The following is a 25,583-nucleotide window of genomic DNA, read 5'->3' on the forward strand; positions in this document are numbered from 1 at the left end:
AGTACTCAGGTACCAACAGTGGTGGCCCGGGCTGTATAATTCCCCAGGCCCCAGGACTGTGTGCTCTAACACTGAGGGGTACGGTGTGAAGCTATGCAAGGCAGACTTATCTTCAGGCCTCTCAATGGTGTGTACAGACACTGATTGTGCTGGGCAGGGGTAGGGTGATTCCCCAGGCCCCTGGCAGAGTACTCAGGGATGCACTACAGCCTTGAAACTAAGGAGGCCAGGTTTGCTTTCAGTGGCATCAGCTGTACACAGGAAAGTGAGAAACTGCTTCACTCGTACTTCAGCCCTAACAGCATCAGCCCACGCTTGACTTGCACTGTATCTCCAGTAGTGGCAGCTTGTGTTCCACACATGCTTTAGTCCACATGCAGCAGTCCACAGCAGTAACAGCCATAGGCAGGAAACTCTATCTGGGCATGTGAAAGTGCACAGTGGCTTCACTGCTGGAGGCAGTTGCAGCCTGTGGCCTGCCCTTTGGCCCTAGCATCAGACAATTTGGAAAAAAGGAAGTCAAATTGTTCCTGTTTGCAGACGACATGACTATATTTAGAAAACCCCATTGTCTCAGCCCAAAATTTCCTTAAGCTGATAAGCAACTTCAGCAAGGTCTCAGGATACAAAATCAATGTGCAAAAATCACAGGCATTCTTATACACCAATAATAGACAAACAGAGAGCCAAATCATGAGTGAACTCCCATTCACAATTGCTTCAAAGAGAATAAAATACCTAGGAATCCAACTTACAAAGGATGTGAAGGACCTCTTCAAGGAGAACTGCAAACCACTGCTCAATGAAATAAAACACAAACAATGGAAGAACATTCCATGCTCATGGATAGGAAGAATCAGTATCGTGAAAATGGCCACACTGCCCAAGGTAATTTATAGATTCAATGCCATCCCCTTTAAGCTACCAATGACTTTCTTCACAGAATTGGAAAAAACTACTTTAAAGTTCATATGCAACCAAAAAAGGGCCTGCATTTCCAAGTCAATCCTAAGCCAAAAGAACAAAGCTGGAGGCATCACGCTACCTGACTTCAAACTATACTACAAGGCTATAGTAACCAAAACAGCATGCTACTGGTAGCAAAACAGAGATATAGACAAATGGAACAGAATAGAGGCCTCAGAAATAACACCACACATCTACAACCATCTGATCTTTGACAAACCTGACAAAAACAAGAAATGGGGAAAGGATTCCCTATTTAATAAACGGTGCTGGGAAAACTGGCTAGCCATATGTAGAAAGCTGAAACTGGATCCCTTCCTTACACCTTATACAAAAATTAATTCAAGATGTATTATAGACTTAAATGTTAGACCTAAAACCATTAAAAACCCTAGAAGAAAACCTAGGCAATGCCATTCAGGACATATGCATGGGCAAGGACTTCATGTCTAAAACACCAAAAGCAATGGCAACAAAAGCCAAAATAGACAAATGGGATCTAATTAAGCTAAAGAGCTTCTGCACAGCAAAAGAAACTACCATCACAGTGAACAGGCAACCTACAGAATGGGAGAAAATTTTTGCAATCTACTCATCTGACAAAGGGCTAATATCCAGAATTTACAAAGAACTCAAACAAATTTACAAGAAAATAACAAACAACCCCATCAAAAAGTGGGCAAAGGATATGAACAGACACTTCGCAAAAGAAGACATTTATGCAGCCAACAGACACATGAAAAAATGCTCATCATCACTGGCCATCAGAGAAATGCAAATCAAAACCACAATGAGATACCATCTTACACCTGTTAGAATGGCAATCATTAAAAAGTCAGGAAACAACAGGTGCTAGAGAAGATGTGGAGAAATAGGAACACTTTTACACTGTTGGTGGGACTGTAAACTAGTTCGACCATTGTGGAAGACAGTGTGGCGATTCCTCAAGGATCTAGAACTTTAAATACCTTTTGACCCCGCCATCCCATTACTGGGTATATACCCAAAGGATTATAAAACATGCTGCTATAAAGACACATGCACATGTATGTTTATTGCGGCACTATTCACAATAGCAAAGACTTGGAACCCACCCAAATGTCCATCAGTGATAGACTGGATTAAGAAAACGTGGCACATATACACCATGGAATATTATGCAGCCATAAAAAAGGATAAGTTCATGTCCTTTGTAGGGACATGGATGAAGCTGGAAACCATCATTCTCAGCAAACTATTGCAAGGACAGAAAACCAAACACCGCATGTTCTCACTCATAGGTGGGAAATGAACAATGAGAACACTTGGACAAAGGAAGGGGAACGTCACATGCTGGGGCCTGTCCTTTGGTGGGAGGCTGGGGGAGGGATAGCATTAGGAGATATACCTAATATAAATGACGAGTTAATGGGTGCAGCACACCAACATGGCACATGTTTACATATGTAATAAACCTGCACATTGTGCACATGCACCCTAGAACTTAAAGTATATTAATAACAAAAAAAGAAAGGAAATCAGTATACTAAAGAGATATCTGCAATCCCAGGTTTATTGCACCACTGTTTACAATAGCTAAGATTTGGAAACAGGTGTGTCCATTAATAGGTGAATGGATAAAGAAAATGTTGTACATATACACAATGGAGTACTATTCAGCCATAAAAAGAATGAGATCCAGTTATTTGCAACACGTATGGAACTGGAGATCATCATGTTATGTGAAATAAGCCAGGCAAAGAAAGACAAACAGCACATGTTCACACTTATTTGTGAGAACTAAAAAACCAAATCAACTGAACTCATGGACACAGAGAGTGGAACGATGGTTACCAGAAGCTGGGAATGGCAGTGGGGTGGTTGGTGGGGAGGTGGGTATGGTTAATGGGTGCAAAACCATAGAAAGAATGAATAAGACCTACTATTTGATAGTAGAATAAAGTGACTACAGTCAATAATAATTGTATATTTTTAAATAACTTAAAAATGTAATTGGATTGTTTGTATCTCAAAAGATAAATGCTTGAGGGAATGAATACTCCATGATGTGCTTATTTCACATTGTGCATCATTCTCTATGACGTGCTTATTTCACATTGCATGCCTGTATCAAAACATATTAGGTACCCCATAAATATATACACCTACTATGTATCCACAAAATTTTCTTTTCTTTTTTAAAGTTATATTAAGATGAATTTATTACTGAAGAAAAGAAAATTTTAAATAAATTTAGTATAGTTAATTTGTACAGTGTTTATAAAGTCTGCAATAGTGTACAATTATGTCCTAGGTCTTCATATTCACTCGCAACTGACTGATTGTCCCACCCAAAGCAAATTTCTGTCCTGCGAGCTCCATTCATGGTAAGTGCCTTAACAGGTATACCATTTAAAAAAATCTTTTATACTTTTTTTGTTTTTTTTTTTGAGACGGAGTCTCGCTCTGTCACCCAGACTAGAGTGCAGTGGAGCAATCTTGGCTCACTGCAAGCTCCGCCTCCAGGGTTCACGTCATTCTCCTGCCTCAGCCTCCCCAGTAGCTGGGACTACAGGCACCCACCACCACACCCGGCTAATTTTTTGTATTTTTAGTAGAAAGGGGGTTTCACCATGTTAGTCAGGATGGTCTCGATCTTCTGGCCTCGTGATCCACCTGCCTCAGCCTCCCAAAGTGCTGGGATTACAGGCATGAGCCACCGCGCCTCGCCCTTTTATACTGTTTTTACTGTGTCTTTTCTATGCTTAGATACAAAAACATTTACCATTGTGTTATAATTGCCCACGCTATTTAGCATGCTGTACAGGTTTGTAGCCTTGGAGCAATAAGCTATACCATATAGCTTAGGTGTATAGTAGGCTAAACCATTGAGGTTTTTGTAAGTACACTGTATGATATTCATACAACAATGAAACAGCCTAACAATGCATTTCTCAGAATCTGTCCCCATTGTTAAACGATGCATGACTGTACATCTATACACACACACATATATATGTAAACTGACTGTAAAAGCCAATTTACAAAGTTTAAAACCTAAAGCAGAATGATGATGGATGAAAGAATTAAAATTTATATCACAAGCTTCCTTTGACTGAATAGATTCTAAATCTCTATCTATATGATGCAATGCTCAAACTGAAGATTCATACATTAAAATAGAACAGGATGGTAAAATGATTATTCAAGTAGAGGGATAATTTTAACACTTAAAATCAATTGTGTTACTGACACAGGAGCATAGAGGCTATAAAAAATGTTCTGAGTGCCAAAGTAATTCTTGACAACTGCCAATATTTTCAAGTTACTCAATTTTATTGCAAAATATGTACTTGGGTAATGTTGTCTAAGCTGATTACAGAAATGCCTTCATTGAATTATTAATAAATATCAAACCCTTTTTTTCTATGAGATGGAAGGGAATCAAATAATAGAAGACACGTTAATTTAAAAGTCTGGAGATTTTTGGCTGGGCGTGATGGCTCACGCTTGTAATCCCAGAATTTTAGGGGGCCGAGGTGGGTGGATCGCTTGAGGTCAGGAGTTGGAGACCAATCTGGCCAACATGGTGCAAAAATTCACTGGGCGTGGTGGCACACGCCTGTAGTCTCAGCTACTCAGGAGGCTGAGACAGGAGATCTCTTGAACCCGGGAGGCGAAGGTTGCAGTGAACCAAGATCATGCCACTGCACTCCAGCCTGGGTGACAGAGCGAGACTGTATCGCAAAAGAAAAAAAAATTTGGAGATTTTTATAAAACTCTGGTTGAAACTTTGCTCATTATACTTTAAAAGAGTGAATTTTGTAGAATGTACATTATATCTCATTTAAAAATTGACTATACTAGGTAGTGTCCATTATTAAAAGGAGCCACATGACAGTGGCTTAACAAAATATCTGGAAACTAATTCATGATAATCTAAGAGTGCAGAAATGTTAGGATAAGCTATAGAAATGTATAATTATTTTGTCCCTTAGATCTTTCTGTCTCTCAAATGTCAGCTGTCAATTGACCACTGGTTGAGTGCTAGATTCTAATAATTTTATGCTTGAATTCCCTAAAATACTGATTACTATGTTATGTGCTTCATCTTTGTTAGATATCCAGAAATCAGTTAAGAGGCTCAAAACCACAATGAGCTATCACCTCATACCTGTTATGATGGGCCATTATATAAAAAACAAAACAAAACACAAAAGACAAACAGAAAACAACAAACATTGCTGAGGATGTAAAGAAACTGGAGCCTTTGTGCACTGTTGGTAGAAATGTAAAATTGTGCAGCCATCACAGAAAACAGTAAACAGGGCTGGGCGCGATGATTGATGAAAGAATTAAAATTTATATCACAAGCTTCCTTTGACTGAATAGATTCTAAATCTCTATCTATATGATGCAATACTCAAACTGAAGATTCATATATTAAAATAGAACAGGATGGTAAAATGATTATTCAAATAGAGGGGTAATTTTAACACTTAAAATCATTGATTGATTTAAAATGATTGATTCAAAAAATTAAAAAGAGTAGTACCATATGATCCAGCAGTTCCACTTCTGGGTATTTATATAAAAGAATTGAAAAGAGGATCTCAACGAGATATTTCCACTCCCATGTTTGTGGCAGCATTATCTACAATAGTCAAGAGGTGGAAACAACCTGAATATCCACCTACAGATGAATGGATAAAGAAAATGTGCCACATACATACAACAGAATATTATTCAGCCTTATAAAAGAAGTAAATCCTGCCATATGCCACAGCATAAAAGAACCTTGAGGACATTATGCTAAGTGATATAAGCCAGTCAGAGAAGAAGAAATGCTGCATGATTCCACTTATGGGAGGTAGCTAAAGCAGTCAAACTTAACAAAGCAGAAAGTAAAATGATGATTGCCAGGGGCTGTGGGGATGGAGGAATGGGGAGTTTCTAATCAATAAGCATACAGTTTTTGTCAAGCAAAAATGAAAAAGTTCTAGATATTTGCTTACACTTAAAAGTTTGTTAAGAGGGGAGATTTTATGTTATGTGTTTCTCTGATCACAACACAAGATAAAGGGAAAAATGACACCTAAGTGGCAGAGGTGATATTCTCCTGAGGAAGAGAGAAGGTAAGAACTTTACATTCTTACTTGGGTAAAATACCACATGATTTCCACACATAAAGTGAAATCTGGATTTTAATGTACTTCTGATGATATCTTCTACCTTAAATGTGTTTATCTCAAAGAACCTTGCATAGCTCAATAGAAGAGTGACAAACAATAAAAGAATCTGTTAATAGCTTTTAGGTATTCATAATCCTAGGACATCTAGCATGGTGAGACTTTTAAGTATAAATTAAAAAGATTAGACCTTTGATTTTGTTTTTAAAGGGTTAAAATTTCACATATGTTCTTAGGATTTTCTGCAAGTAATCGTATTTCCAATATGCTCATTATGAGTCACCTGTGTGTTTATTTTTAAAATTTAACTGTAATACTAGATATTTTGTGGTTTCTGCCTTTTTTAGCCACAACTGACTAGCCTGAGGGGTAGACATGGTCCCAAGGAAAACTCACATAAAAGTTGGACAAGGCTATGTCTTAAAATAGCCTAACTCAAAAATTGAGTTAAAATTAAGTTTAAAGATTGTGTTATAAATTTGAGTATATATTGTGAGGTGGAGACAAGTCTACCAATTGTAGCTCTGTGCAAGCCAAAGTTCTAAGGGAACCAAAACTATGAGTCTAAGTATTTCCTGAGGGTTATCTCAATTCATGAATAGAACAGTAAAAATCCAGTTTGCCATGTATCAAGATATTTTGTAAAGCTGACACTGATGTATTAAAATATATTCAAGGCATCGTATAATATGTACATGGGCATGGACATGGACACTCTGCCTTTGGAAATACACACTGATCCTACCCATACTTCAAAAATCAGGAAATTCCTCTTCTCTCAAATATATTTTTGCTTTGCATTTTCTTTTAAATACACGAATCAATACTAGAAATGAATGGTAGTGAGAATGGCAAAGCCTGGTAAAAGGGCTACTACAGGCTGAGTATCCCGATCCAAAATGCTTGGGACCAGAGTGTTTCAGATTTTGAATTTGTTTCAAATTTTGGAATTTTTGCATACATATACACAATGAGATACCTTGGGAATGAGATCCAAGTTTAAACATGAAATTCATTTATGTTCCATATACATTTTATATATATAGCCTAAAGATAAATTTATACAATATTAAAATAATTTTATGCATGAAACGAAGTTTGTGTACATTGAATCATCAGAAAGTAAACATGTCAGGTGTGGAATTTTCCACTTTTGATGTCATATCAGAGCCACAAAAGTTTCAAATCTTGGAGCATTTTGGATTTTGGATTTTCAGATTAGGGATGCTCTATCTCTATAAACTTTATACAGTAGATAGAATAGAACTTTTACAAGCTTAATTTTATATAATTATGTAACAACTGTACTACTGGATCCATCAAAGTCATTCTTATCTACTGACATTTGTTTTGTAGTTTGCTGAGACTATACAAACATGTCACTCATGTATGACTTACCTATAAATCCCATTTCTGGAGAAAGTGCTTAGCTGGCCAACTTTGTCCTTGGCATCTCTCCTTAGGTAGGTGACTACCTCAGTTGTCTAGTGCTGTTGTGCTACACCTTTTATACTTTCCCAATTCCTAAACCATTGCACTCAGATTTTCCTGATATGCTTCCCTCTTATTAACAACTTGTAGCTGGGTCGAGCCAGGTCATAGGCTTAGGAATACAATAAAAACAAATTACTTCAAGCATTAGTTAGTAATAATGATTTCAAGTATAACACCTAGGTCTGAAATGCCCTAATCTAAAAGAAAAAGTGAGTAGAAATTTCAGGCAGCATTTGGGACCTATATAGCTTTTGGCCTACTTACAACACATAAAGGCCAACATTCAATCTATGTTTAGGTTATGCAATCTTAAGTACTGAAAAGACCAGGTAAGATATTTAGTTGAAACTCATTATTTCTCAATTATTAGCATATAATGTAAGAAACATGTATGTAACATTTTTCTTTCTTTAAGTCAGGACATTTATTAAAGCATGGAATATATTTCAGTGCCATTAGACTTCTAATTATTTTACTGAGAGCTTTCTACAAATATAAAATGTGTAAGATATACTCTAGCACAGATGTTATAGCTATACCAAAGTTTGAAGGCAGCTGAACGCAAAGAACATGAACTGTGGATTCAGCTTTGGTTCAAATCACTGCCACTCACTAGCTGTATGACCTTGGGCAAGTGGCTTAACCAATCTAAACCTTAGATTCCTCAACCATAAAATGGGTAAAATAAAAAAAAAATTATGACGATTAAAAGAGAAAAAAAGCATATAAAGCACCCACCTAGTACAACGTAAGTACTCAAGAACTCAATACATGTTAGCTAGTGTTATTAATTAGTAGGTTGTCTACTATATATATTTTTGATGTTTACATTAGCAGTGAAAATAACTTTAAAATATATATATATTTTTAAAACAGAGTCTTACTCACTCTGTCACCCAGGCTGGAGTGCAATGGCATGATCTTGGCTCACAGCAACCTCTGCATCCCGGGTTCAAGCAATTCTCCTGCCTCAGCCTCCCAAGTAGCTGGGATTACAGGCACATACCACCACACCCGGCTAATTCTTTTGTATTTTTAATAGAGACAGGGTTTCATCATGTTGGCCAGGCTGTTCTCGAACTGCTGACCTCAAGTTCGAGGCCCGTCTTGGCCTCCCAGAATGCTAGGATTACAGGCGTGAGCCACTGTGCCTGGCCAATGTTTTAAAAATTTTAAAGAACTAATGCAGCAACAGCTTTGACTTACTATGTTGTAGTTATTATTTTCAAAGTGAGAATGACTTGTTTCTCATAATCAAAAAATACACACTGATATTCAAATTATCAAGAAAGTACAAAGAAAAATGAGAAAAAAATCACTCAATTTTTCATATCCACAGATTTACGTTAGTATTACTTTAATGTATATTCTGAACACTTTTTTCCAAAAGCAGGATTTACCTACTATCTATCTTCTGCTTTTTGACATATAATTGTAGAGCTCTTGTTTCATGACTGTATTTCATAAACTAGCCATAGAAATGGAAAGGTAGCTCACTTTGGAGAACCAGGGGAGAGTAGAGAGAAAGCCTCTAGCCCTATTCTCTTTGGGTTCAAATTCCAGCTTTATCACTTACTAGACAAATGATCTTGGGCAAGACACTTCAGCTCTACATCTCAGCTTCCTTATCTGTGAAGTAAGAATTAAAGGAGTTAATATATAAAGCACTTAAAACAGTACCTGATATGTAACAAGTAGGACATAGAGTTAGCATGTATGACCATATATGGTCATACAAAGGTAATAATACTACGTTGTTATAGAAATAAAAAGTAACTCATAGAGCAAGATATGTGTAATGTATCCTATTTGTATAAGAATGACAAATTTTTTTCAGATTAGGTATCTGTATTCTTTTAAAAAAAGAAAATTTTATGCACACATAAGCAAAAGCATTTGAAAGGCTATACATAAAACTGCTAGGATGATTATCTCAGGGAGGAATTGTTGCTGGCTCTATAATGTTTCAATTTTTTATAAGTTTTATGTATTGTATTAAGAAATCAGTAAAATAGTTTAATTTAAAAAATATTTTTTGAGGCAAAAAAAGTAAAACAGAAAAAGTGAAAGAAAATGACAAAACTTGGTTTTCAGAAAGATGACAATATGTAGTTAGTTTAATTAGGTTGTCCAGCTGGGAAAAGACAGTTTAGAGTTTACAAAATAAAATGCAATATTAATAGATGTATATTATAGTAAATCTAAAGTAATAATTTTTTCTTACTAAAGAGACATCATTCACATGATTTAAATAAAAATATGCCAAAGGAAAAAGAATATATTTAATTACCTTTAAAAATGCTAATACATACACCCAAGGTTGTTAAGACTGATCACTCTGCGAATGGTATAAAAAGGTGGCTGAAACATTAACTACAGAATAATGATAAAAACAACTATAACATCTTTCCCCTTTATTGTAGTGGGGCAAGGACACCATATCAAGCTTGAAGTACCTTTAATGCTCAAATTGTATACATTCTGCCTGGTTTATAGAAGAATAATTTCTGTAAAATTTAAAATTCTAAAAAAAGGTCGGACGCAGTGGCTCATGCCTGAAATCTCAACACTTTGGGAGGCCAAGGCAGGTGGATCATGAGGTCAGGAGTTCGAGGCCAGCCTGGCCAACATGGTGAAACCCTGTCTCTACTAAAATACAAAAATTATCCAGGCGTGGTGGTGTGCACCTGTAATCCCAGCTACTCAGGAGGCTGAGGCAGGAGAATTCCTTGAATCTGGGAGGTGGAGGTTGTAGTAAGCCAAGATCGCACCATTGCACTCCAGCCAAGGCAAAAGAGTGAGATACTGTCTCAACAACAAAAATCTAAAACAAAGTCTTTAAATTTTGGTTAATATTGTATGACATTCTTTCTCTTTGGGAAAGAACATATTGGCAGGTTACTTAACCTATGTAAGCCTCAGTCAGGCACAGTGCCTCAAGCCTGTAATCCTAGCACTTTGGAGGCTGAGGCAGGGAGATCACTTGAGCTCGGGAGTTCAAGACCAGCCTGGCCAACATGGCATAACTCTGTTTCTACAAAAAATACAAAAATTAGCCAGGCATGGCGGTGTATGCCTGTAGTCCCAGTTGTTTAGGAAGTTGAGGTGAGAGAAAGCTTGAGCCCAGGAGGTCAAGGCCGCAGTGAGCCATGATCGTACCACTGCACTCCAGCCTGGGTGACAGGGTGAGACCCTGTCTCAAAAAACACAAAACAACAAAAAAATTATCTGTGTAAGCCTCAATTTCCTCAACTATAAGATAGGGGAAATAATCAATGAGGATTAAGTGAGAGCATACAGTATTCATGCAGAACATGAGAACAACACTTGAATTTATTCACTCTAGCAATCATTGTCTGCTTACATAATAGCCTACAAAGGATAATCAATGTGTTTATTACTATTATTTAGTCTACTGAAGAAACATGCAGAACTTGAGAAACCAGGCAGACTACCTTGAACTGAATTCTTAGAAAATTAAATATATTGTATCTTGGCTTTCACGTATGTCATTTCTGTCCAATATGTCTCTTTCAAATGTCACCAGTTACATACAATATCCCCTCTGACCTATGCTGGTGACTTCTACCTATTGTGGAGGAATCTCCACCTATTGTGATGTCATCCAGTACTTTATGGTAATATTTATTTTTTCTGGTTACAGTTTAAAGGGCACTTCCGTTTGTGGAGTAAAGCCTGCCACATTGTCAAAATATGTAACTGGAGGATTACAGTATGCTTACCTCTGATTTTATTTCTACACTGCTGCTATAAGTAACAATGAGTAAATCTACTAAATTATGTCGTAAGACTTCTTGTCCAAGAAGCAATATATTCTGCAATCTCCTTGACAAAATTGTTAAAAGGCCGTCCCTACAGTTTTTGGGTCAGTGGGGATATCACTGTTATGAACCAAGGATTTACAGATCACTGGCAAAAATTCTGAGGTATGTGGACTTGGATGGTTTTGACGCACTACTCACAGATTACATTGCATTTGTGGAAAAATCAGGATACCGTTTTGAAGTAAGTTTTAACCTCGACTTTACTGAAATATGTGTGAATACAATTCTGTACTGGGTTTTTGCCAGAAAAGGTAATCCTGACTTTGTGGAATTGCTTCTCAAGAAGACAAAAGACTATGTTCAAGACAGAAGTTGTAACCTGGCACTGATATGGAGGTAATAATTTCATATGTTTTCACTATAGAACAAGAAAATTTATCTTTAGGAGAGTAGAGTGCTTCTTTTTTCTAAAATTAACATGTATAATGGCTATATGTGAAGTAAGGAATTCTCACCTAATTGCTTGACCACTTGTTCACTCCTTCACTCTTTTATTATGTATTCCATTTTTATTTATATGTAAATTATTATGTACCAATAAATCATTAGTGATTCTGCTCTACACAGCTTACATGTTAGTGCTAAACAACATGTTTCTCTAACTAAACAAAGACACTATGTTGTGTAATACTATGATCTCCTATTTCTGACAATCCTATGGTTTTATATTTATATATGTTTATAAGCTGACTTTCAAAGTACAATTGGGAATATGCACACATCTTCACATAGTAATACTTATTAAACACAATAGTTCCCTATTTGTGTGTTAAACATTTATAAATTCGACTCCAAATTCTCCAAATTTGAGCACAATGAAGGTCAAGTACCTGATGCTATCGATAATAGAACCAAATTTTTATAGTGTTCACATGTCAATCTACCTAATGCATACTACTGAGGATCTTATGAAAATCAAATCTCCAATGTATCCTCTTTGTAGAGCCCATAATATAGAATTTAAAGTTACCTAGTTTGCACTAACTTTAATTTATTCTTTGGTTTTAGATATTCGTCTGAATAAAACATTCATGTGTTCATTCATTCAGCAAAATATTTATTAATCACATTACTATGTATGCAAGTCTGTACTAGGTGCAATATAAATGCATGTATGCAATGAAAAACAAAATGGACAATATCAGTTAAAGACTAAACCAATTTAGGTTCTGCCTAAAGCAGAGTTTTTTCTTGATCGTGCATCCTATGGTATTGGAGAACCACTGGATTTCATTACTTAATGATTACTAAAGTACATGAACTGATAGCTGTAGTTTGGAAACAACAATAAACAAAACTACCAAATGGTACTTTGTGTTTTAAGTAACCATTATATTTGTAACTACAGCAGAGATCAGCAAATCTTCTAAAGCTGACTGTCACTAGCTGGGCTAAATAGTGCCTGTCTATAGCCCTGGAAGGTCCATGGGAAAGACAAATTGAGGCAAACAGAGGGAGAGGGAATAAATTTTTAAAAATTAAAAATGGAAACAGAGAGGAGAAAGCTGGACAGAAAATGAAACAAAGAGAAACACAGTGGAACATGATAGGGTGCCATTAACAACTGTCTTAAGACAGGTTTAAAATTAATAAATTTCAACTTAGATGCATCCACAAGGTAAAACTCATTACAGGCCAGTTCTACTGATCGCAACATCATTTGGACCTCTCAGAATCATAGAATTTTATATTTGTATGGAGCCTAAGAATTCATTAGCAGACCTTTACCCTGGACAGCAACTGGTTGATGCTCACTGGTCTCTTCTTAAACAATTCTAGAAGTAGTGAGTTAACTATTTCCTTAGGTAAACCGTTCCTTTGCCTTGGGGTCCTTGTTTTTCCTAGTGTTTTATATATATATATATATTTATATTTACATATATTTATATTTATATGTAGTTATATATATACATGTTATATATAGTTATATATGTTTTATATATAACTAAATATAAATATAACTAGTTATATAAATATATAAATATAACTAGTCATATAAATATATAAATATAACTAGTCATATAATAGTTATATAACTAAATAAATACAACTGGTTATATATAGCTAAATATTTGAATATATATAATATATAAATATATAGTCATATGACTTTAAATATGATGTATATGCAAATGACTCTCAAAATCTTTATCCCCAGTGTTGACTTTGCCTCTGAGCTCTGAACTCCCTTCTAAATTTAGTTAATTGACATTGCCACATGGCATCCCAAACTGAATAGAAACAAAGCAGAATACTGATCTAACTCACCCCCACCCCCTGCCAACCTTCTCCTTCCCCAGAATTCCCCCCAACCCCCGATTAACAGCACCTGTTTCTCTACCATGTGGCTAAAGGCAGAAATCTAGGATTTATTCTTGATTCTTTCCTTTGCTTCAACACATCAGTAAGTCCTGTTATCTCCAAAACATATCCCAATCATTTCTCTTTCTTTTCATCTCCTTTCATCTCTTTCGTTTCAAATCTAGGTGAACTCACCATCACCTCTTGCATAGAAAACTGCAACAGACTCTTAAAGAGTCATTCAGCTTCCACTCTTCCCTCTCAGCTCCTATAATCTGTTATTGACTCAGAAGCCTGAGTGACCTTTTAAAAATACAAAATGGCTCATATCAACCATAGTTAAAATCCTCCAGTTTTTCCACTACAGTGATTTTATACAAGGGTTATAAAATTCAAACAATACCCCTTTTTTAAAAACCCTACATGAAGCTGGGCACGATGGCTCAAGCCTGTAATCCCAGCACTTTGGGAGGCTGAGGCGGGCGGATCACGAGGTCAGGAGATCGAGACCACGGTGAAACCCTGTCTCTACTAAAAATACAAAAAAAAAAAATTAGCTGGGCGCAGTGGCGGGCGCCTGTAGTCCCAGCTACTCGGGAGGCTGAGGCAGGAGAATGGCGTGAACCCGGAAGGCAGAGCTTGCAATGAGCCGAGGTCGCGCCACTGCACTCCAACCTGGGCAACAGAGCGAGACTCCGTCTCAAAAAAATAAAAATAAAAATAAAAAATAAAAAAAATAAAAATAAAAACCCTACATGAAAGGTCCCTCTGTATTTCTCCCAAACCCCATCTTGTATTACTCTCCCTTTTGAACACTATATTCCAGCCACAAAGACCTTTCTGTTTCTTGAACATCTTCAAGTTCATTCCTGCCATAAGGCCTCATAATACTGTTCCCTCTGCCTGAAAATTTATTCAATTGGACCTTCCTCCTCATCAGCTAGGTCACAGTATAAATACCATCTTCTCAAACAGGCCTTTCCTACTCACACAATCTAAAGAAGCCACTCAGTCATTACAGTATTTTACTTTAATTCTCTGCACCTGCTGATCACTGACCTGTTTATTTACTGTTGTTCCTTTTTCATTGGTTTGCTCACTATCTATCCTCACGGATAGAGTGTGTAGAACTATGTCAGATACATAGCAACTGCTCAATCAAGATTTTGTTGAATGAGTAAGTGAATTTTGAAGCAGCTTTATTTGATTCTTCTTTCCTGTACTGCACTGAAGTCTTGCATTTCTCCAACCCTGCCCAAGTAGCTATAAAGATCAGTCTGCTAACTCTGTTTTCTACAAGAAAACTTCTCAAGTATTTGAACACATCTATTATGTCCTCATAATGAATACCCCAAATTTCCTATTATCTGTTGTTCTTTACTTCGACAACATCATTCTTTGGTCATCCTCCCTTGTTTACACTCTAATTTGATAATTTCCCTATTATATCTCCCTGGAGGAGAGGAGATAAAATTAACGAGGGGAAGAAACTTAAGTTTGTTTATTTTCACCACAAATCTGCAAAAAACATCTAAATGCCACAGTGTGACAGATTGTAGGTGGCTAAAGAGAGAAGATGTCATTCCATTCAAATAACAATAATAAATATTAAGCATTTTCTAAGTGCCAGACACTATGTTATTTATTGGGGATACAAAAACAAAGTAGACACATTTCCTGATTTTAGAGAGCTCATATACTAGTAAGTGAGGCATAAATTTAAACAGCAATTATAGCCACACTCCAGGTACAAAAATAGAAGCATGCACAGGTAGAGAGAGCAGAGAAGGAAATTGTTAACACCATTAGGGAGGAGTAGGTATCAGAGAAGGCTCAATAGAATAGGTGATGTCTTAAACTGATTTTTAAAAGATAACAAAGAGTTTCTTCTTTCTTTCCCTTGAAGACATGTAATCTAGATAGAAGGAGGATTACTGAAACTAAGGGAGATACAAATAACATTGTTGTATCCAATGACTACAAGCAGTTTAGTAATAGCTAGAGAGTGAGATAGGAATCATGTAGTAAGAGAAATGAAGACTGGAATTGAAAGAATGAAGGACTTTGTAGGCCAGAGTGAGGAACATGAAATTTACACCATGGGTAATGCCTGGCCAGTGAAGGTCAACTTGTACAATTAAAAAGATTTGTCAGCCCCATTTGAAGACTGGATTTTGGGAAAACAGGCTGCAGCTAGGGCAGGGAAACCAGTTAGTAGACTACTCAAGCACTCCAAGTACAATGTTCTATGTGGGAAGAGTTGGGGGGAAAGTGATCTAATTTTTTTAAAGGGGGGTGGTTAGAGAAGATACCTGAGGCTGAATTTGCATAGCATGCACAGTATATGTACTTAGTTTACATGTGTATTTATAATAGTTTTGAGGGGAGAACTAATTCTCCTCTACCAACATCCCTCCCAACCTCTGGTCGCCCTTTGATACTACGACTGTCCAGGCAAATTATGAGAACTTAAACTAAAACAGTAGCAGTGGGAGAAAGGAGAGAGATTTTTAGACAGAATTACAAGACACGGTAAGTGATCAAAATTGGAGGATCTAAGAGAAGAAAGAGTTAATCTTCAGATTTCTAAATTTTGAGAGTAGTTGAAAGTTGTATTAGTTTCCTGTTGCTGCTACAACAAATTACCACAAACTTAGTGGCTTAAAACAACACAAATTTATAGTTTAGTTCTCATAGTTCTGGAGTTCAAAAGTCCAAAATGAGTCTTATAGAGCTAAATCAAATTGTTAGTAGGTCCAGTGCCTTATGGAGGCTCTAGGGAAGAATCTGTTTTCTTGCCTTTGCCAGCTTTCAGAGGCCATCTACAATTCCTTGGCTGATAGCCTCTTCATCTTCAAAGCTAGCACTGTAATATCATCATATCTTATTCATTGACTCTGCTTCCAACATTCTCTGCACTTATAAGGACTCTTGCAATTACACTGGGCACACCTAGTTAATTTCCCACCTCAAGATCTTAATCATATCTGCAAAATCCTATTTGCCATACTGAGGGGCCATTATTCAGCCCACCAAAATTGTCATACCACAAGCTTATCGAGATAAAATATTTTTAAAAACCTATAAAATCAGTTTTAGACATATGAGTTTGCACTGCCTAATGGATACCGAGGTAGAGATGTGCAATAAGTGGCTAGATAAACAGTGCCATCCTTAATGTTTCTCTTACATCTCACATCTATATTGGGATCTGTTGGTTCTACCTGCAAATAATGTACAGCATCTGGCTGTCTCCACTACTATGTTCCAAGCTAAGTGATTTCCTTCCTTCTACAACAAATTCTCAAAAAAGGGCAGATCACACTACTCTTCTACTCAAAACCTCCAATGGCTTGTCCTTTTGGTTTAGAGTAAAAGGTGAAGTTCTTACAGTGATCCATAAGGCTCTAAATAATGTGGCATCCCATTTCCTCTGTCCTCTTTTCAGCCGCGCTGGTTCCGTTATTCTTCCTTCATCACTCCAGGCACAGTCTCCCGCCATAGGGCCCTGAAATATCCAAATGGTTAACTTCCGCACCTCCTTCTGGTCTTTGTTCAAATGTCATCTTTCAATAATGTACTCTTCCATCATCTTATTTAATATTTAAAAATGCCCTGACTGTACCAGCCCACAGCATATCCATACTTCTTATTCTGCTCTACTTATTCTTTTTTCCAAGCACTCATCACCTGCTAACATAAAATTTGCTTGTTTACTATGTTCATCCTACATTGTTGTTAATCGTTCACTATAATATAAGCAAGATAGTAGGGATCTTTATTTTGTTTCCTGATATATCCCAAGCACCTAAAACAGTTCCTGGCATATAGTATGCATTCAGTATTTGTTGAAATAAATAAATGGACAGGAATTGAAGTTATGGTCATAAATGAAATTGCCTGGGAATAGCCAAATACAATTGGTCTAAAGGCCATGCATACTTACTTAGATGTTGAGGGCAGAGGAAGAGGAGCCAGTGAAAGACAGTTGAGGAGAAATAGCCAAAGAGACGAATGGGTAACTTGGAGAGACTAGCCCAACTGAGTAAAAGGAAAACATAGTTTTAAGAAAGTCAACTGTGTGAAATATCACACATGTAATTATTCTGGAGAAGCATCTATCAAATTTTTCAGCTGGAAATTGAAGGAGAATGAGAAGGGAAAAAATTAGAAATAATTATAGCTAAAAAACTGAATCATTCTCTGCATGTCTGTATGGAAATATTATGCCCCATTTCATAAGCATTATGACAGGTTTTCAGATACCAAGAGTTCAGTTCATTAACCTCACATTTAAAAACTAATTCTTGCTTTGCTTGCTGCACTTCATCCATATAAGTACTGCTATAATTAACTGTCAGTACAGATTAAGCAAATTCTGGTTTACAGTAACATACTCTTTAAACATGAGGATTAATCATATGTCATTTGGGTACAGATTAGACTTTTAAATCTCATTTTAACCCTATTTGGGTTTTAGTCATGTTTTCAACATTTTTCAGTATTCATTATCTTCTAAAGGTAATGTAAATCTTAATATCTTAGAATCAACTAATATCTCTAAATCTTAATGATGACCACTTATGGTATATTTTGCCCCCTGAGTCTCCAGAATTCCCATACTTATAAGGTTCTTAAGTCAAATATTTTCTTAAGAACAAGCAAGATGAATACATTAAATTGCCTTTGAAAAGTTTAAGTGATTACACATCAACAAAAATCTTGTTAGGCCTGAAAGCTACAGGATAAATTCAGGGAATTTTTTGCTATCACATATATATAGTCAAAATTTTCAGTAAAAAAAAGTTCAATTAACAAATATTTGAGTGCGTAATATGGGCCAAACATTGTTCTAGGCACTTAAATATGCAGTAGTAAACTAAGATGAAATTACTATCTTTTAGAAGCTTCCACTTTTGTAGATTGTTTTGCTTATCCATTTATTTTGAAGAGAAAATGAAAGTTTAGAGGTGTTAAATAAGTTTTCCAAAAGATACAAATTTAATGTAGGTAGGTACAAAGTGCCCTGAGGAGTATGAGATATATCAGGGTAATCAAAGAAGACTTCACAAAACAGTTTATTAGATAAGGTCTCATAAAGATGAGTTAGACTTATTGCAGAATTGAAAAAGAAAAAGGCAGGGGAGAAGAACATATACAAAGTAAAGAAATGTGAAAGACCTGGATGCAGTGGTGGTTTGGGAAACTGCATACCAATGATAGGTAATGTAGAAAGAAATGTAGTTTAGAAGTTCTCCATGCATTGGAAGTATTTGTAAAAAAAAGATAAGATGCCCAGGACATTATTGGTCTGGAGATGATTCCACGAGAGATACAGGAAATAATACATATCCATATTCATATGTATATACATACATATATATCCTTTCTCTTTCTATATGTGTATGTGTGTGTATATATATATACATATATGTATGTATAGTGCCAGTGACAGAGTTATGACAAAAAACTACATCTTGATTTATAAAATGCTACTTTGCATTACAATTCACTATTTTTTAAATTACAAAATCCTGGCATGTCAGAGTTTGGTGAAGCTTTGCAGATAAACTAGTTGGTCCAGTGACTTTCCAACTATACTTTTTGGAGACCTGAACAAAGATCCAGTAGGGGGTAAGGGCTCTAGGACATCAACCAGAAAAACTCTTTTTTCTTAGTTTTGTCAGATTCTTCAAAAACAGTTTGAAAAAAGCTCATCTATTACAAAACATTTATCTTCTATAGCTAGTTCTGCTATAGCAATCCTCCAATGCTGGTTTATGCTTGTGCCTAAAACATTCTTTCGAATCTTTTTATTGGAAAACATCTACTAATCTTTCAAATCATAGTTTCTGGATAACCTATAGGAAATGACTATTTCAGATAGAGTTAAGTACCCCTCCTCAGTGCTTCTATAGTACCCTGAGCATGCTTCTATCATTGTGATTATCACCTTGTATTGTATTTATGCAATTGTGTTTTCCTTACTAGATTATAATAGTCAAGAACTATATCTTTCATCTCTGTGTATCTACTTCTCAGTACACTCTAGGCAAGCAAGTGTTAAATAAATTAGGTAACGAAGGAATAAGCAGATGAGTACATAAATGCTTGTGGAAACAGATGTAAAGAGGCCAACTTGCTCAAAATCACACAGCCAATTCAAAGAGCTAAAACTTAGAACCTAGAACACTTGTTTCTATTGTTTATACCATGCTGCCTCCCATTTTACCTAAGTACTATATATGCAGTCTTAAAGTTCCCCTTTTTGCATAAGACTTTCCTTGCTCTGAGTAGTTGCCTAAAACCAGTATTTATACTTTGTGTGCTGTCCTGCAGTATTTTATTAGGCCAGTCAAGAGAATTCCACAGACAAAAATCATTAATAAAGTTTCTCTTTCGTTAGCCTAAAAACCATATTACTTGGCAAAATTATGGCTTGCTAATAGAAAATCCCCTGTGGTCAAGGACACCACAACAATATTTACTCTGACCAAAATAACAGCATAAAAGTCTATTAAATGAAACAACTGCAAGAAGTATATACCATTTAAAAAAATAAAGTTTTCATTTCTGTCATAAGGGAAGAGAAATTTTTAAGTCTAGCCATCATGTGACACTCTAGAGAAAACAAGATTTCCCTAGATTTCAAAATTTTACTCAAGAAGAAAAATTCTGCCCTTGAGGGACCTGATATGGTTCTCACTATAATTTACATTTCCTAAGCCCAACAAAGTCTAATTTTATTAAAGTGAAAAACATAGAATCAAGATAGTTGTATTTATTCCTTTCCTAATTTCCAAACTCAATTCAAGTTCATGTCTGGTACATGATCAAGAAGAACAAAAACAAAAAGATATGCAAATGATCACATAATTCTTTCTATTAATAAAGTTAAATCAAAAAGTTCTGTCCTCCTTTTCCATTTTATTTTTTCCAGAGCTACATCAGTTTTGTAATACTGTCCTAAGCAGTATAGATTTCTCAACTAGAATTGCTATGACTAAAAGTAAACACTTTATATATATTATAAATTGGTTTTGTTTATTTTTACAACGTAAATGGGGTTTAAGTGTTTGGTAGGAGTTTTCTTTTAACCTTCAGTTTAGTCTAGATTCATAGAGTGGAAAACTCCTTTTAAGAAATATATAGGCTGGGTGCAGTGGCTCACGCCTGTAATCCCAGCACTCTGGGAGGCTGAGGCAGGTAGATCACCTGAGGTTGGGAGTTTGAGACTAGACTGACCAACATGGAGAAACCCTTTCTCTACTAGAAATACAAAATTAGGCAGTTGTGGTGGCACATGCCTGTAATCCCAGCTACTCGGGAGGCTGAGGCAGGAGAATCACTTGAACCCAGGAGGCAGAGGTCGCAGTGAGCAGAGATCGTGCCATTGCACTCCAGCCTGAGCAACAAGAGGTAAACTCCATCTCAAAAAAAAAAAAAAAAAAAAGAAACATATAAAGTTACACTTAAGACATTTAACATTTAAACTATTATTTTCCCATTACTAGCAAGATAAAGTGTTTGTCACATTTCTTAATTCTATATCCAATGAGTTTTTGTTTTGTTTAATTCACAGAACTTTCACACCAGTATACTGTCCAAGCCCATTAAGTGGCATCACACCTCTCTTTTATGTAGCTCAGACAAGACAGTCTAACATCTTCAAAATACTACTGCAATATGGAATCTTAGAAAGAGAAAAAAACCCTATCAACATTGTCTTAACAATAGTACTCTACCCTTCGAGAGTAAGAGTAATGGTTGATCGTGAATTGGCTGACATCCATGAAGATGCCAAAACATGTTTGGTACTATGTTCCAGAGTGCTTTCTGTCATTTCAGTCAAGGAAATAAAGGTAAGAAAACTACTTTAAAAAAAATGGGCTCAAATATTAGTGAATCTTAAGATTCAACTGTAAAGGAAAGAATACAGTTAATTTTTAATTTATAGAATATATCCAGTGACAGATCATTGAGTATATGCCTATTAATAAAAATAATAGGGAAAATCTCAAGCAGTCCTTTACTTCTTATGTTTTTAGAAATACGAAAGAATTTTAAGTTACATGTATAGTTCATTTTAGTATTAAGTAGATATATATTATATCCTAATTATATTTTTAAAACTGTTTAAGATGTCTCTGTCCTTTAAAAACAAAATCAAAAAATTTAACAGACTTCCTTTCCAACAGACTATTTCAAAATGAGGGTTACATTTCTCCCCACAAATACAATCATATGTCAAAAAACAGATTTTTTCCATTCAAGTTCTCAAAGCAACGTCAAGCATTATAAAAATATAAATAAAGGCTTAAAATATTTGTTCAAGTGAAAATATCTATCCCGCAGAAATGTGGAGACCTTCTTTATAAAGTTTCTGGAATAAATCAAATTTAGAGAAAACAATTAACAGCATATAGTGTACCCTGTCAAAATGAACTGCAAGTGTCATCATCAAATTGAATCATGCCCATTAGTAGCAAGAAAGAAGTCCGTTTAACAGAGAGAAAGCTACCCCTATAAATTTAAACCAATCAGATTAACAAGGAATCCAGTAGTTCCCCTAATCTTTAAGGGTGTGACTTCAGAAATAAACTCATAAGAGATATAACTCTACTGTTTTTTTTCTTCAATGCCTCAGCAGTGAATATGAATGTCTGAGCCAACTGTAAGCAAAGCAAATTTATCAAATTATTTTGGCAGCCCATTTTTAAAACAAAAATTTTTTTTTGCATTTTCAGAAACTTGCTTGTCCTTGGGCCAGTATTAATTCTGCATAATTGTTACAGAACATATCAATTCTCAACCAGTTCCATGAATGCTATTCCTGAGATACAACACTAGTAGAAAAGCACTAGGACAGGCCGGGCGCAGTCGCTCACGCCTGTAATCCCAGCACTTTGGGAGGCCGAGGCGGGCGGATCACGAGGTCAGGAGATCGAGACCATCCTGGCTAACACGGTGAAACCCTGTCTCTACTAAAAATACAAAAATTTAGCTGGGCAAGGTGGCGGGCGCCTGTAGTCCCAGCTACTCGGGAGGCTGAGGCAGGAGAATGGCATGAACCCAGGAGGCGGAGCTTGCAGTGAGCAGAGATCGCACCACTGTGCTCCGGCCTGGGCGAAAGAGCGAAGAGCGAGACTCCGTCTCCCAAAAAAAAAAAAAAAAAAGAAAGAAAAGAAAAGCACTAGGACAGAGTGAGTTGACCAAAATCATCTGCCTAAGTGGCAAAAAATTCATAGCTGGGTTCCAATCAATTGCAGTTTAATAAAGTAAAATAGCATTGAGCAGGAAGATAAAGAATAGCATTAAAACTGCTTAAAGAACACTTTAAATACCTCTGTTCTGCATTTCCACACTTCCCAGTAGTTTTCCCTATCGCAGCACATATATTTTATTGTAAATATATGTTTAGATATTTCTACCACTACACCGTGAGTCTTGTAAGCACAGAGGCTGTCTATTTTACCTACCCTAGCAAATTATCCCAAGCACCTATCACAATGCTAAGCATATATTCTTTAATAGTTAAATAATTGAATAATGAATGCATTATACATGTAATAGATAAACAATAGTATCATGTAGCCTGTGGAGTATATGTTCTAGTGGAGAATATTTCTGTAATACAGCAATGTTTTTTCCTCCTAAGTCAATCTATTAACATTTGACCCGTAAGATTACATATTTTAAAAGATGCCTTTCTAGACCTTTAAAAGACATCTTTTCATTTGGACAGGCCTGTGTCAGGCCTTCTTGTGTATGAAGCTTTACTCTACAATGGTTGATATCACCTGGGAAACTTTCAGGACTTAGGTTGTCTGTGTCCAACCCCAGACCAGTTGAATCAGAATTTGTGGAGTAGGGCCTGAGCACTGGTATTTTTTACAGTCTCCCAGATAATTCTATATGGCTAAGTTGACCGTAACTACTCTTCAGGAAGAAGTTGATAAAATAAAAGTACAATCCAACTAAAATTAAAAACTTGTTCGGATCTAGAACTAGAAATACCATTTGACCCAGCCATCCCATTACTGGGTATATACCCAAAGGACTATAAATCATGCTGCTATAAGGACACATGCACACGTATGTTTATAGCGGCACTATTCACAATAGCAAATACTTGGAACCAACCCAAATGTCCAACAATGATAGACTGGATTAAGAAAATGTGGCACATATACACCATGGAATACTATGCAGCCATAAAAAAGGATGAGTTCATGTCCTTTGTAGGGACATGGATGAAATTGGAAATCATCATTCTCAGTAAACTATCGCAAGAACAAAAAACCAAACACCGCATATTGTCACTCATAGGTGGGAATTGAACAATGAGAACACATGGACACAGGAAGGGGAACATCACACTCTGGGTACTGTTGTGGGGTAGGGGGAGCGGGGAGGGTAGCTTTAGGAGATATACCTAATGCTAAATGACGAGTTAATGGGTGCAGCACACCAGCATGGCACATGTATACATATGTAACTAACCTGCACATTGTGCACATGTACCCTAAAACTTAAAGTATAATAATAAAAAAAAACTGTTGCCTTGTGTCCTTAGACATATAGATTATTTGAAGTTTATCTATCCCTGTGGAAAAAAATGGGAATAAAATACTTGCCTCAAGTAAAAATGCTTTGGAAAAAAGTTATAAGGGTTTTATAAATTTATGGTCTATTTTCTAAATTTAAATTAAAAATAAGTTAATAATTTGGACTAATCCAAATTACAAAACATTACAAAAGTAAAATATTTTGCTTTTCTTCAGACACAGCTGAGTTTAGGAAGACATCCAATTATTTCAAATTGGTTTGATTACATTCCTTCAACAAGATACAAAGATCCATGTGAACTATTACATCTTTGCAGACTAACCATCAGGAATCAACTATTAACCAACAATATGCTCCCAGATGGAATATTTTCACTTCTAATTCCTGCTCGTCTACAAAACTATCTGAATTTAGAAATCTAACATACATCAATGTACTAAGTTCCTTAACAATGCTTACCAATGTATGGCTTAGAAGTTAATAAAAATTCACTTCATGTAAGTTTTTATTGCATTAAACATTCATTTAGAAAATATATTTTCATACAACATCTTAATTGGATCACTTTAATCAATACGTGACTCTGCCCATTACCTTCTATACAATGGAATAAATTATATGCATTTTACACAAAGTGAAATGAACTATTTTCATCCAAATTACATCAAAATGAAAATATCAGTTCAATCTGCATGTTCTTTCATCACGACGAAACTTATCTCAAAAAATAGAGTTTTCTCAGACAATTTTTTGGCTATTTTCTAAGTACTAGACTTTTTTCTCTATAACCATATGCAAACATGAGACTTGGAAGACAGTTCTCTACGGATCTCTCTCGTGTTTTTCCTGTCAGGAGCAGAGGCACTAATTTCCATTTATTATGGGCTAGCTTTTCAAGAATGTTTGTATAGTGAGCAGTTTGGGAGATAGAGATAGTGTCTTCCTTTGGAGCAGACAGCAGGTTTGTTTATTGTCTAGTATAAAAAAGCAATGTCTTTCTCAGGCAAAGGTTGAGCAAGTTTGCTTGAAACTCATTATAAAAGATTGGAATTTCCCAAGCTCAGAGCTCCTCAGCTGTGACACAAATCTACTGTGTCCACATCTACTTGGACCACTCCATATCTTGGAGGGTGGATCTAAGTGGAATCGACACAAGCATGAATCTTACGCTACTTGCTAATGCCATTAGTAATAAAGTGCTTTGTTTCTAACCCAGGAGTCTCTTGTCTGCTGACAGTAA

General features: G+C 36.0%; 1 protein-coding gene and 1 long non-coding RNA gene across 3 annotated transcripts; one reads left to right on the plus strand and one right to left on the minus strand.

The window, feature by feature from the left end:
* Positions 1 to 7,586: 7,586 nt before the first annotated feature.
* LOC134758484 (uncharacterized) lies at positions 7,587 to 11,193 on the minus strand. Its single transcript, XR_010133703.1, has 3 exons — positions 11,084 to 11,193; positions 9,205 to 9,257; positions 7,587 to 7,737 (listed from the first exon to the last, which is right to left on the minus strand). It is a non-coding gene; the product is annotated as an uncharacterized lncRNA (long non-coding RNA).
* A 95-nt stretch (positions 11,194 to 11,288) lies between these two features.
* On the plus strand, positions 11,289 to 24,844 carry ASB17 (ankyrin repeat and SOCS box containing 17). 2 transcript variants are annotated; one of them, XM_019037825.3, is made up of 4 exons: positions 11,289 to 11,575; positions 11,720 to 11,809; positions 21,357 to 21,636; positions 24,559 to 24,844. In XM_019037825.3, the coding sequence occupies exons 1-4, from the start codon at positions 11,409 to 11,411 to the stop codon at positions 24,763 to 24,765; spliced, it is 744 nt and encodes a 247-aa protein (XP_018893370.3). In that variant the 5' UTR covers positions 11,289 to 11,408; the 3' UTR covers positions 24,766 to 24,844. The 2 variants fall into 2 exon arrangements, with proteins under 2 accessions (XP_018893370.3, XP_004026047.3); XM_004025998.4 differs by having other exon boundaries at positions 11,289 to 11,809.
* The last annotated feature ends 739 nt before the right edge of the window (positions 24,845 to 25,583 follow it).

This window comes from Gorilla gorilla, chromosome 1 (assembly GCF_029281585.2).
Source record: "Gorilla gorilla gorilla isolate KB3781 chromosome 1, NHGRI_mGorGor1-v2.1_pri, whole genome shotgun sequence".
NCBI lineage: Eukaryota > Metazoa > Chordata > Mammalia > Primates > Hominidae > Gorilla > Gorilla gorilla.

Coding starts and splice junctions, on each gene's coding strand:
- ASB17 (XM_004025998.4), top strand. CDS start 11,409: ATGAGTAAATCTACTAAATTATGTCGTAAGACTTCTTGTCCAAGAAGC. Junction 11,810..21,356: donor AACCTGGCACTGATATGGAG/GTAATAATTTCA, acceptor TTTAATTCACAG/AACTTTCACACCAGTATACT. Junction 21,637..24,558: donor TTTCAGTCAAGGAAATAAAG/GTAAGAAAACTA, acceptor GCTTTTCTTCAG/ACACAGCTGAGTTTAGGAAG.